The following is a 12,809-nucleotide window of genomic DNA, read 5'->3' as shown; positions in this document are numbered from 1 at the left end:
TTTAATGAAAAGTCTGTTCATTCTTATAAATGAGCAAGCAAATTTTCTGTATCAAGTTAGTGTAGTTTTCAGCAAGTTGTTGTTACTACTTGTCATGATTTACTGACTACTGTAGTTATAGTGGGGGGAAATAAAATTTCTGAAATGTTACTAAAAGCACTAGTAATTAAACTAGGATAATTGAGTTCAATCTTATTAGTCCCTGGAGATTTTGAGTAACTTGACCAGTGTCACAGATAATTGCTATGAGCTCATGGCCTATAGGTCACTGCCCTTCTGTAGATATTGTTCATTTCACTCATTCTGACATTGCAGAAAGTTGCTGTGGGTTAGAAAGATAACCATGTGGTTCAGGGAGTCAGTGGTAGGCTGAATCTGTCTAAGTCCTGTAGGAAGTTGTCCTAAGGGTAAAGTGACACTCATAATGAACCGCCAAATAGTGTGTAAACTGGCTGGTTTTCCCTGACTGGAAGGGAACTGCTGCTTGGAAGAGAATAGAGTTCATAACTGGGAAGCAGTTGAGACTCATGGGACTGTTGTTTCCATGACTGAGTCATTTGTTGCAAAGAAATCTCATTTGGAGGCATGAGTAGCTGTTCGTACGTGGAAGTGTGAATTATGTACTGACAAAGATAACTTTTTAGTGTTTGCATACTGTGGTGTAGGATGTGATGTTAATGATTGTGCTCTTGTGAAAATGTTCACTTAGTGCTAGGAAAATGACTCTAAGGGATTAAGCTGAGAGTAATTAAAGTGTTTTTGTTTATTATTTATTTCCCCTGTGGCTACTCTAATATACTCAGTGGGAAACAAATGTTTAAAAAAAAAAGTTGATACTGAGAACAAGAAAACTGGTACTCTGTGTCTTGAGAACATGTATAATACTTTCAGATTTAAATCCATAACTTTGAATGTAGGAGTAATGATAAAGGAATACCTTAATACATTGAAGGTAGTTGCCAAAATAAATCCATTTTCTGCTATTGCACTTCATGGAAGTCTGTAGTGTATCTTTTTATGAGTTATTTTAAAATATCAATATAATGCACTGAAAATAGCTCCATTGCTCAATTACATCATATAAACAAATATTGACAATGTATATGGTTAGTTAATAGAAGATTTGATGGGATATTTAAGTTCTTTTAGTATTTTTGGTCTGTTTTTACTTGTTTAGGAGGTCTTAATCTTGTGGCCAACTTGTATTTCATTATTTTACTAAGATGTGCAATTCATGTTGTTTTTTTTATCTGGTAGTTACCTTGAGTTTTGTCTTTATTACAGGAGATACTGTTCAGCTGTGTGTTGAGCATTACTGATCAAGTTCTGCTTCCTTCTCTTTCTTTGATGGACTGCAATGCGTGCATGTCTGAAGAATTATGGGGAATGTTCAAAACATTTCCATACCAGTACCGGTGAGTAGAATAGCTTGTTTCTGTTCATTGGAAGTGGTCTATCTTAAACTATCAATATAAAAACTAATTTTCCTTTGATCATCTTTCAAGGTACCGTCTTTATGGACAGTGGAAGAATGAAACATACAATAGCCATCCACTCCTAGTGAAAGTTAAAGCTCAAACCATAGACCGAGCCAAGTATATCATGAAGTAAGTTGTCTGGTTCCATAAATTACCAGCTGTAACACAGTGTACTGCATTTCACCAAATGAAGGGGGAAAAAAAAAACCTTGACAAATATATTCCATTTCTAATGACTCAGTAATTTCATTGATGGTCCTTGCTTGTGGATTATTTGATGTACAGTGATTAAAATCTGTCAAATCAATAATAATGCAGAGTAGTTGGCCACAAATGAGTACTTCATTTGAAAAATGACCCACTAAGTGGTATAAAAATTTTTCCATGGATGTGCTGCTGTTGATGAATTGCTTTGCTTATGGGAGTGCTACAGATTCTCTCTGGGTGTGGACACCCTTTAGTCCCAACAGAATGAAAAGTCTTGTCATTTTCTGTAGTTTTCACAGCAGGGATACAAGTTGAATTGGGTGGTTTGTTCTCATCTTCAAGCAGAGACAGAACAATTTGAGGTTTATCTTAAAATATGGCATCTCTGTGATACCGTTGTCAGGGATTTGGATTCTCTTTGTTGTGTAGTTCGGGCCAAAAGCAAATGCTATGTTTTATTTGTTTTAATGCACTTAACTAGAATGTTTCTATATGGCAAGACAGAAATATCCTAAGAGGCTTTGGACTGCAGATGTGAAATCTAGAAAGAATTATGATCCTTTCTTCTGGTTTGGAGCGTAGCTGGAGTAGATGATGAAAGTTTGTGTCTCCTGCTACAGTAGGTTTCTGTTGTGCAGATGAACCACAATGCTGACAGTTATTAATGATATGAGAAGCCTGTAAATTAAAGGTATAGTTGTTTGTGACTGTTCTGGCCATTTCACTGTGTTACTGGCCAGTTTGTTTAAAGGTGTTATCTGATTTAAGTCCTGTTCCACTTCCAGGTAGAGAATTGAGACTGGGAACTGTCACTGTTTGCAATTTTGAAGTACAATTTAAAAGAGAACAGCATTGTTTGATTTATTTTATAAATCCTTGTTAAGTATCAAAGTCCAGATTCATTTCCAGTGATCATCTTCATACTGGAGGTGCTCATGGGAACTGGAAACGCAGTATGGTCTCCTTCCAAGGGTTCTATTGAGACTGTTTGATAATCAGCAAAATTTCTTCACAAATACTTTGATACAATTAAGTTGTACTTTTCAGGTTGTTATGCTTTGAGCTTAAATATTCAAGAAACATGCTATTGGATTTTAAATACAATATATCACTGAATTAGTCACTGTTAACTAAGTTTCACAGTATGAAGGACGGTAAGAAAGGATGTGCTATTTAGGCAGGAGCCCTGGTGATGCAACTTGAAAATAGAGATGCTTTCTTATGTGCTAACAGTTGTAACAGTGGAACGCCTTCTCCTGCTCCCAGTTTTTGTCTTGTTTAAATAGCCTTCAATTTTGTCTGGATGATGGGTGGTGTTTTTTAATTTGTGGACACTTTACTTTTGTTTACGCTTTTGAATTTAGTGTAAGCAATTTAAATGACAAAATGAATCATTCTGAAACACACTGAAAGTAATACTTGCAGCATGGTTCTACAGAAGATGCTTCTTCCATAGAAATTTTTGACAAATTACTAGTGGTTGTGGTGGTGGTGTATTGTTGTGATTGCTGAAGCAGAAACTGTGCATAAATATCTTTGTGTTATAATATGAAAACAAGTTAAGCTAGGACTGAGGTGCCACCATTCTGCTTTAACGTTCTGCTTTAATATTACATATATGATTATTTGTATCAACCTCAGGTTTAATGTGAAGTTTCTATCTTCATTGGGGGATGCCGTGGAAGTGCAACACAACAAAATTAGCTCTGGGGGGCTCTTTTCCCCCTCATCTAAGCAGTGCAACAAGTGCTTAGTGACTGAGCTGTGGCTGAATTAAATTTGCATGAGTCGCCAGCAATGTCACAGGCTATTTCAGTATGTCATAGAGGTTCTGTGACTTCCAAATGCAAAGTGCTCAGAGTTGAAACTTGAATACAGTCCATATTACTATGAGGTTAATGGGTTGTTTTTTTACCCTCTGTATGTCATAGGATTATAGACTTTGGATTCCTAGAGGAACAATGTTTCTATACTTAGGTCTCTTAAACATGGGCTCTAGTGAGGATTTTATCTGTGCAACTAACAAAGTTCTTCATTGGAGCTGACCTATTCTACTATTCTGTTAACTTTTGTAATAAAACATTTTTTTTACAGGCGTCTGACTAAGGAAAATGTGAAACCGTCTGGAAGACAGATTGGGAAACTCAGCCATGCCAATCCTACCATTTTATTTGATTATGTATGTAGTTACGTGTAATTAAATAATATTATATCCTAACCATAGATACTTAAGTATGGAAAGGGACCTATGGTATAAGAGTGCAGTTCAGAATTTTTCAGAAGTTTTAAAATTTCATCACAAAATTAAAAGTCTGGTACTACTTGCTGGTAGTACGGAAACAAAAATCTGAGATAGTCAATGTGACAAGAGCTATTGAATAACTTAAAACAGAACTGAAAATTTCATCTGCTTCTGAATGTGTGTTTAATTTGAGACTGGAGAGATGGGAGTGAGGTGTGAAGATGCCCTGATAGGGTTACGCAGGAGTGATCTACCTGTTAGCATTCAGGTGTTACTTAAAGAAATTAATACTTAAGCATACGTGTATAAATCATGTAGGAGAGGAAACACTGTGGAACTTAAGGCAATTCACTTGTATTCTTCTGAACTGGTGGTCATTGTAGGGAGGTAGCAACAGAGAATTACTGGTAAGGTTTAGAATTCTTGAGAGGTCTTAAGAACAGTGAAATATTTTGGTGATTTTTGTTTTTAGTTATTTTAAAGTTGTAATTGTCAAATTTTAAAGAAAATACAAGTGTAGAATTATTTTTAGAACTTAAAGATGTGTTCCACTGATTTGTCAAAGGTACAAAGTAAATCTATCAGGTTACTTGTACTTTGGAAGTGATTTAGGTCCTTCTAAAACTATTTTCAAGGAGTGTTCCGTGTAGGTTTTAAAGACAAATGTAGTTTAACAGTCTAGATTTGTTACATGAAATATGAGAGATGCTGTTCTTTTTTCAGCTCAACTTCTCTTTTTGTTACTTTCAGATTTTATCGCAAATACAAAAATATGATAACTTAATAACCCCAGTTGTTGATTCACTGAAATACCTCACTTCACTGAATTATGACGTCTTGGCATGTATCCTTTTATGTGAATAATACATCTGGTACTGATGTAGTTGTAGCTGTGTTAAATTTCTTCTGTCAGTAAATACTGTTTTTGCTGTTGCTGCTATTTGCTGGAAATTTTAGTGAGTTTGCAACAAATTTTTTACACTTACTGAACTACAGAGTGCTTTGTGCTTTCCTACTTTCACACTATGAAAATTCATATTTTTTTATGTTGTTTGAGTGCTTTCACTCTGCTCTTGAAAGCAGAGTAAACCTGTAAATTGTAGACTAAATAAGTAACCATTTTCTTCATTACGAACTGTATGTTATTGGAGCCTCTGTTTGTTTTGCTTGCTTATCGTACTGATACATTACAAATTTTGAAACTGGGAACAAAAGTTCTGTATAACTTCTGTTTTGACAAATAGAGAAAAGCATGTTCTCTCTAACTCCACTAAAGATTGTATCATTGAAGCTCTGGCAAACCCCGAGAAGGAGAGAATGAAGCATGACGACACTACTATCTCGAGCTGGCTGCAGAGTTAGTATTTTTATTTTATTACATTAACATTGAAAATAAAATGCTCAGTCTTCCACTTGTTAGCTCTCCATTCAAAACCTCACCAGCAGATCCAAGTTTAACAAATCAGAAAATATCTCTATATTACAAAAATAGACATGCTGCCAACATTTTATTTGTATTGAATTAATATTTATTTTTTGCTTAATGCCTTGTTCAATCAACTGTTTTTTCTTACTTTAGGTCTGGCTAGCTTTTGTGGTGCTGTTTTCAGAAAATACCCCATTGAACTTGCTGGTCTACTTCAATACGTAGCCAACCAATTGAAAGCTGGGAAAAGGTAAATCTTGCACAACTGATCTTCATAAACTCCATTTTCATTATCTTTTTTTCTGGCTTCTGCTGATATGTGAGGACTCAACTTGTAGATACTCCAATATCTAGTAGATGCTCCACTCATTTTACCAGAAAGGTTAAGAAATTTCAATAAAAGAATAGCATATTTGTTGGGCTTTTTTTGTAATTGTTTAGCTGTGGCACAGTATTGTTTTAAAGACTCTTTTTTTCAACTGTAACTTATTTTAATACAATTTTCTTACCTAGCCAGGCAAAAAAAAAAGCCCTAACAGTCTGTAATACTGTCATAGAAATCACTTTATCTTATTTTAAAAAAAGAAAATAAACTATCAATAACTGTTAGTTTAAAAAAGGATTAAATTGTTCAAAATTCTAGGTTTTTTTTCATGTCTTTCTGCAGGGATCTCTTTTTTTATTGTTTTCAATACTTTGTCTTATTTAATGACCTTTGAACTGCTTTTTTGTATATCAGTGTTGACCATTCACAAGAAATTTTTAAACAAAGTTTGCAGTTTGAATCTTCCTTATATTCTTTTGTCCATCCACCATCATCAGTCAGTATTACTGCTTCCTTATTTAATTAACTTTAATGGATTATTTCTTATTGCATAGGTGAGTATTGATTTCTATTCTATTATGAACTCCTATATGGTTGCTGAAAGACAGCAGGAGGTAACACAGCATGCTACTTTAGGGTATTTATATTGAGAACTCTAGGTTTTTTTCCCCTTCCCTGCAATGTAGACATTCAGTCTCATGTGCTCCCCTGTCCCCAATTTGTTTTGTATTCTGATGGTGGTACAAAGACATTGAGCTACAGAGAAGGGTAAGTAGTATTTCTTGTCTTTCCCATGAATTACATTTTATGACTAAGTATTTTGAGGAAACAATTTTTGTACTCAAATTAATATTTGGGATGGTAGAAGTAGTATTCTTAGCACTGTGACTGGAATATTCCAGTGTTTGGAGTATATGCTGGTATTGCACAGTTCTGTGCACAGAAAACCTACTTATAGCTGGAAAACAAATATATAAATAGTATCAAATATTTAAATTCACAACTTTTTGTGACCTACTTAAAAAAAAAAAAGATATTGACCAAATTTCAGATACTAGAAAAAAATAACCTTTTTGAATGTTTGTGCTACATTGTGTACTTCTGTTGAGAAGTCATCACCCTTAGGGAACTCAGAGCATGAAGTGAAGCTTAGTTGCTGGAGGGCATAATTATTGGAGTGTGTTGTGTATTTCAGTGTTCTAAGTGAAAATGTCTGCTGTGTTCCAAATCAACTCTCAAGACTCATTTTGCCAGTCAACTTAAGACAGTACTGCTGTTGAAGTTTGAAAGAGAAAAGATTTTCTGAGATTTTCATGCTCATAGTAGATATAATGATATAGATATGGTAGGAAGCATGCTAAACAACAAAAGTGAGCTGTAAATTTTTAATAATTTGTTGATACTTAAAGCTAATAGCACTACACTTGGTATTTTTAAAAATGCTGACATGTATTCAAAGTTCATTAAAAACAACTCTTCAATGCTTATGTTGCTTTTAAATTAAAAATAAAAAACCTGTAATAGAGAAATCCTTCTGTGCAATGGCATCTTGTTATTATTTTCTCCCAAATTAAAATGATTGTTTAACATGTATCGCCTGTTACTGTATATTGAATGTCATAGCCTGTGTTTCTTAAACAATTTTTCTTGTTTTTACTCCACTTCTGTTTTCTGTGCAGCTTTGATTTGCTTATTTTAAAAGAGGTAGTACAAAAAATGGCAGGGATAGAAATTACAGAAGAAATGACAATGGAACAGTTGGAAGCCATGACTGGTGGAGAACAACTAAAAGCTGAGGTGTGTTCATGTTAAAGTTAATTAATAATAGCTGTTGCTTGTTAATGGTGCTTCTGAATACTCTACCTCTGGCAGTATAGCTGAGAGAGGTGTTGCTACTTTTATCACAGAACTTCCTACTCCATTGAATTTACAAGCATTGCAGACAGGCAGCCAAGACAAAGTTGCTGTGCTTCACAGCATCCCATATTAATGAAAGCAGCTGTCATTGTCTGCTGTTCCATGACAGGTTGCAAATTATAGCAGCCAGTGAGTTTGTATGTTGTGTAGTCCTGCTGTTTCAGAACTGACTGGAGTGTGGTCACTCCCTGTTGAGTGGAGTAACATCATAACCCATCTTAATGGTTAAAGCCCTTTCAGCTTTGGTTTCAGAGACTTAAATGAGTGGCCTAGATAACTCTCTAGGCAGATGAATAACTAAGCTCTGAACTGAAATCAGAGGTTTCTTTATTGAATGGGAAAGAGCCTTCGAACAGATCACAGATCAAACTTTAGATCTAAAGACAGACTAGGAACTGTACTGATGTTAATTTGTCAGAATTTCTGCTGTATGTATGGTTTACATTTTTTTAATGTACTGTTTACAAATTTAAGCATCTTTTTTTCTGTATTGTGCAGGGTGGATACTTTGGCCAAATTAGGAATACAAAGAAGTCTTCTCAGAGACTGAAGGATGCATTATTGGACCACGATCTCGCCCTTCCACTATGCCTGCTTATGGCTCAACAGAGAAATGGTGTGATCTTTCAAGAAGGAGGGGAAAAACATCTGAAGCTGGTGGGAAAACTCTATGATCAAGTAAGTTAAAAACGCATAAGAACTCATCCTTTTCTTTGGTAACCTTTAATGTATCAGTATTCTATATGAGCACAATATATACGTGTTTTTTTAAATCTGCAGTGATCTCACTTTTACAATACATCATTATCAGTTGTCAACATAATATATACTTAATACTTCTGAGTAAAAGATAGAAATGTCCTTTGTCATCTGAAATAAGAGCTTAATTTCTAAGGTCGCCTATCATGTTTTTCTGATGTTACTTTTTTAGATTAAAGCTTTCTTCTAACAAAAAAGTTAAGCCTGAATTCCACTGTTAGGCAGTAGGAAGTGGTTTAATTCCAGTACAGAGAGCTCTTTCAGTTCGTCTGGCTTTCATAAGGCTTTTCCTTAGATGCAGTTGAGTCAGCATTGATGAGGGGCAGAAGTTTGTGGCATGGAAATTTTTTTCTTCCAAGTGGAATTTCTTGCCATTGTGTTAATGCTTCTGTTTTAAAAGCAAGCAGCTGCCACTAGTCCCCATTCAGACAAACCTACAAGCCCTCCCAAGCTTAATTTCTGAACAAAAAAACCTGCTGTCTAACTCTTATCTTTTACATAGTGCCATGACACCCTGGTACAGTTCGGTGGGTTTTTAGCATCCAATCTGAGCACAGAGGATTACATTAAGCGAGTGCCTTCAATTGACGTTCTTTGTAATGAGTTTCACACACCTCATGATGCTGCGTTTTTCCTCTCGAGGCCCATGTATGCACACCAAATTTCAGTAAGTAGAACTCATTTCATTTTTGTTTGTCTTCTGTTAAGAGATGCCCTTCTACATATTATAATTGTGTTACGTTCCTGCAAAGATTGTTTACTGAATAAGAGTTCTAGATGCTTTTTGAAGAGCTGAGATAGAAACAGAAGCTGTGGTTTGGAAGAGATTCTACTTTATCTTCAGAAAATATAGGCCATGTGCCAGCTTTTACACAAGTGATAGCAGTTGTAGCTAATGATTTCAACTCTTCTGATAATTTGAGTGATCAAGAGTTCTCCTACCCAAATGTGTAATTTTTTGTTGATATTTTAATTTTTTGGTTGTGGAAGAAAATGTTGCAGCTGTCAAAAGGTGAGGTGTATATAAGGAAGCGTCAAGATAAATTTGCCCCTGCAACTAAAATAAGTATTGAAAACAATTTTTCAGCATAGTATAATACCTTGCTGTAAGAAGAGCTGAGTTGAAAGATAGCATCAGTGAGGATGATAAATATCCAGCATGGATGCATACTAAAAGTTCACTGTGATGTTCTCAGGAGCCTTACCTATATAAATAAAATTTGTAACGTAAAGATGATTTACATAGAAAAGTTTCTGAGAACTTGAATTAAATTTGGTTCATGTACTGAGATAACGTTTTTTTCATTTTTTTTTCCACAGTCAAAGTATGATGAACTTAAAAAAGCTGAAAAGGGAAATAAACAGCAACACAAAGTTCACAAATACATTACAGCTTGTGAACTGGTGATGGCTCCAGTTCATGAAGCTGTGATCTCTCTGCACCCTCCCAAGGTTTGGGATGACATCAGTCCTCAGTTTTATGCCACGTTCTGGTCTCTGACTATGTATGACCTTGCTGTCCCACATAGCAGCTATGACAGAGAAGTCAATAAACTTAAAGTCCAGATGAAAGCCATAGATGACAATCAGGAAATGGTATGTTTATAAAATTTTTTGCTCCAGTTTCACTTTAAAGCAGTTTTTTTCACGAAATTTTACATTAAGATATAAATAAGTTTTTTGCATGCAGTTCTTTGTGCTAAGGAAGGGAGTTATCTTCACTCACTGGTATCACTGATGTTACTGATTGTCTCCCAGCAGAGACGAAACCTTCCCTGCAGCTGCAAGTTATGCATGCATCAGTATAATTTGCATTTTAAGTTTTACTCTCTTTCATGGAGTAAGGTAGTCTCTGTGGTGGTGTTTTATTTTGGTAGGCATTTATTTTGGTAGAAATCTATGAAAAATGAACTGCTGACTTGTAGTGCATGAAAGGATACCAAAATACTACTTTGAGGTGGTCATTTAATTGAAGTTTATCTATTTTATGTAATCATATTTTCAGGTTAAACTAACTGAATTTATACCTGTGTTAACTGAATAAATTGGTCTATTGAGAGAGGTTTGTGTCTGCTGATTCATCCATTCTGATTTCTCACAGTTGCATATTCTAGACTTCCTTATCATTCCAAATTCAAAACTGTGGCTCCACTAAACGAAAATTACTGGGAAAACCTATCTTTCAGATGATGTTCTTTTTGATATCTGTACTTCAGCTGTTTAGTTACATCGTTAGTTATCCATTGTTAATTAATCAGCTCGTTACTAGAGCTGAATGTTATTTAGTGAAATAGCTTTTTGCATATTTCTTAGCATTACCAGATACTTAATCACTTTGTAGCAAGTGTAAGTAGTATTAGTGTAAGTGTATTAAATGACTTGCATTGACATTTTACAGCCTCCAAATAAAAAGAAAAAAGAAAAAGAACGTTGCACTGCTCTTCAGGACAAGCTCCTTGAAGAGGAGAAGAAACAGTTAGAGCACGTTCAAAGAGTTTTACAGAGACTGAAATTAGAGAAGGATAACTGGCTTCTGGCAAGTAAGTGTGTGTATATAGTCATTGCTGTCCCTAGAACTAAAAGTTCAGTTTGCACTAATATGCTAAATGTTGATTTTTAATTTGATTTCTTGATATGTTAAGGTCTGTCAGGAAGAAACTTCTAATTAGAATGTAGCGTGTCTTTGCAAATGCTGACTAGTTCCTTTCAGGGAGATGTTTTATTTGCTTCTTCCAATGGCAAGGCCTTTTTAATACTGTGCTGACTTAGAAAAGTTTGACAGAGTTGATGTGAGATGATAGAAGATGGTTTGCACACCAGTTTCTGTGTTGCAGATCAGAAATGTAAACACCCCCAGTGAGTGATTTGAGTTAACTTGGAGCGCTGTGATAAAAAGTAGTATGCAGAATCTGTATAACTGAAGCAGTTCATAATAATTTTTCTGAGCTTTTTTCCATTGTAACAAAAGACTTTTCCCCATAAGAAATGAAGATCTGCTATAATATTTCTACCCTTTTGCCTGTCCCTCAAAGTTTAAAAAGCTTATTTTGACTTTGAGTAGTGTCAAAGATATGTCAGGAATACAAACTGGAGAATATGTTATGAAATACTAAATTTCTTGGGAGAAGTAGTTTAACTGCTTACCCATTAATGTACTGATTTTTTTTTTCCTCTATTTCTTTGCTTTTGAAGAGTCTACCAAAAATGAGACTATCACAAAGTTTTTGCAGTTATGTATATTTCCTCGCTGCATTTTTTCGGCAATAGATGCGGTTTATTGTGCTCACTTTGTAGAACTGGTTCATCAGCAGAAAACACCCAACTTCTCCACACTTCTCTGTTATGATAGAGTAAGTATTTAGAGCTCTGTATGTGTGCGTGTGTTGTTATAAGCATGCAAAACTAGTATCTTCTTTGCCTTCCAAAAGAGATCTCAACGAAGTCATTACTTACGTTTAATTTTAAAATCTACGTGGCAATAAAAAGGTCCCCCTCCTGTTTTCTCTTTCCTAGACTTTATGGGGATTGCTTTCATGAGGGTTTTTATCCTAAAACAGCTAAACTTCTAGGGGACAGTCATCAGCAGTCATACAAACTACATCCAGGTTTCACAGCCTTGCAGTGATCTGCATTTCTAACATTTTGTCTAACCCTCCAATTTCAGCTGTGTGTATTGTGCTGCTGTAGTAGCAACCTCCTTTAAGCTTGCCCTAACGAGAATAGTTCTTGGGACATTCTGACTCTGGTGACAGACATGGGATTAATTTTTATTGCTGCTGAGATGTGGAAATATGATGCCATAGGAGGTATTGATAGCTGCAGTAACCTGATTTTCTGGATCAAACAGCTCCAACAGTACTGGCTGACTGTACCATTCTGCAGTGTCAGAACCCTTCTAGTGCTTTCTGCTGTAAGAAGCCAGATTATTAAGTTAGTTATTAACTATTCATTCAGTCATGACTATTTAGTCATCTGCATGGTTGCAACAGATTGTGTTACAACTTTTAAGAGGATTTGTGTGCAGCTTCATTATGAAAACTATGGTGAAGATGGGTTTTTTGTATGAACATCCAACTAGAAGTTGTCAGGTTTCCTTTGAGACTTTTGAAGTAGGGATCTGCTCTGATTTCATTGGTCCAAAAGAACATTCTTACTCAAAGATACAGTTTGTGTTCTACGTGTTTATTTCTGCCTGCTCAAATCGATTGATAAATTTAGAGCTGAAACAGTTATATTCCAGTGGAGATGCACCTTACCTGTGAAAGACTGTCTGTCAGAGACAGATGTATGTAGCATCTGGATTCTGGGCTCAGAATGAAGATTTAGTAATTGGATAATAAAGTCCTGAAAACAAACAGAATATTTGCTAAGAAGCTTTAGCAGACAAGCCCTTTTTTTTGTTGTTTTTCTGTGTAAATCTGATTTAGTTTCCAAATAGTTCTGTAATCCAATCTA

General features: G+C 35.2%; 1 protein-coding gene across 3 annotated transcripts in view; it reads left to right on the top strand.

The window, feature by feature from the left end:
• Positions 1 to 12,809, top strand: part of THOC2 (THO complex subunit 2) — a 51,790-nt gene that overhangs the window by 25,225 nt on the left and 13,756 nt on the right. For all 3 annotated transcript variants that reach the window (XM_090149999.1, XM_090149998.1, XM_031602748.2), the window contains 12 exons: positions 1,285 to 1,415; positions 1,506 to 1,607; positions 3,780 to 3,864; positions 4,678 to 4,771; positions 5,204 to 5,284; positions 5,507 to 5,603; positions 7,358 to 7,475; positions 8,094 to 8,273; positions 8,857 to 9,021; positions 9,675 to 9,950; positions 10,753 to 10,894; positions 11,547 to 11,704. In XM_090149999.1, coding sequence (XP_090006125.1) covers positions 1,285 to 1,415; positions 1,506 to 1,607; positions 3,780 to 3,864; positions 4,678 to 4,771; positions 5,204 to 5,284; positions 5,507 to 5,603; positions 7,358 to 7,475; positions 8,094 to 8,273; positions 8,857 to 9,021; positions 9,675 to 9,950; positions 10,753 to 10,894; positions 11,547 to 11,704 — 1,629 coding nt within the window. The remainder of the gene's footprint in view (positions 1 to 1,284; positions 1,416 to 1,505; positions 1,608 to 3,779; positions 3,865 to 4,677; positions 4,772 to 5,203; positions 5,285 to 5,506; positions 5,604 to 7,357; positions 7,476 to 8,093; positions 8,274 to 8,856; positions 9,022 to 9,674; positions 9,951 to 10,752; positions 10,895 to 11,546; positions 11,705 to 12,809) is intronic.

The sequence above is a fragment of the Phasianus colchicus genome, chromosome 14 (genome assembly GCF_987193195.1).
Source record: "Phasianus colchicus chromosome 14, bPhaCol1.hap1.1, whole genome shotgun sequence".
In the NCBI taxonomy this organism is placed as follows: domain Eukaryota; kingdom Metazoa; phylum Chordata; class Aves; order Galliformes; family Phasianidae; genus Phasianus; species Phasianus colchicus.
This window is presented reverse-complemented; position numbering and strand designations above follow the sequence as displayed.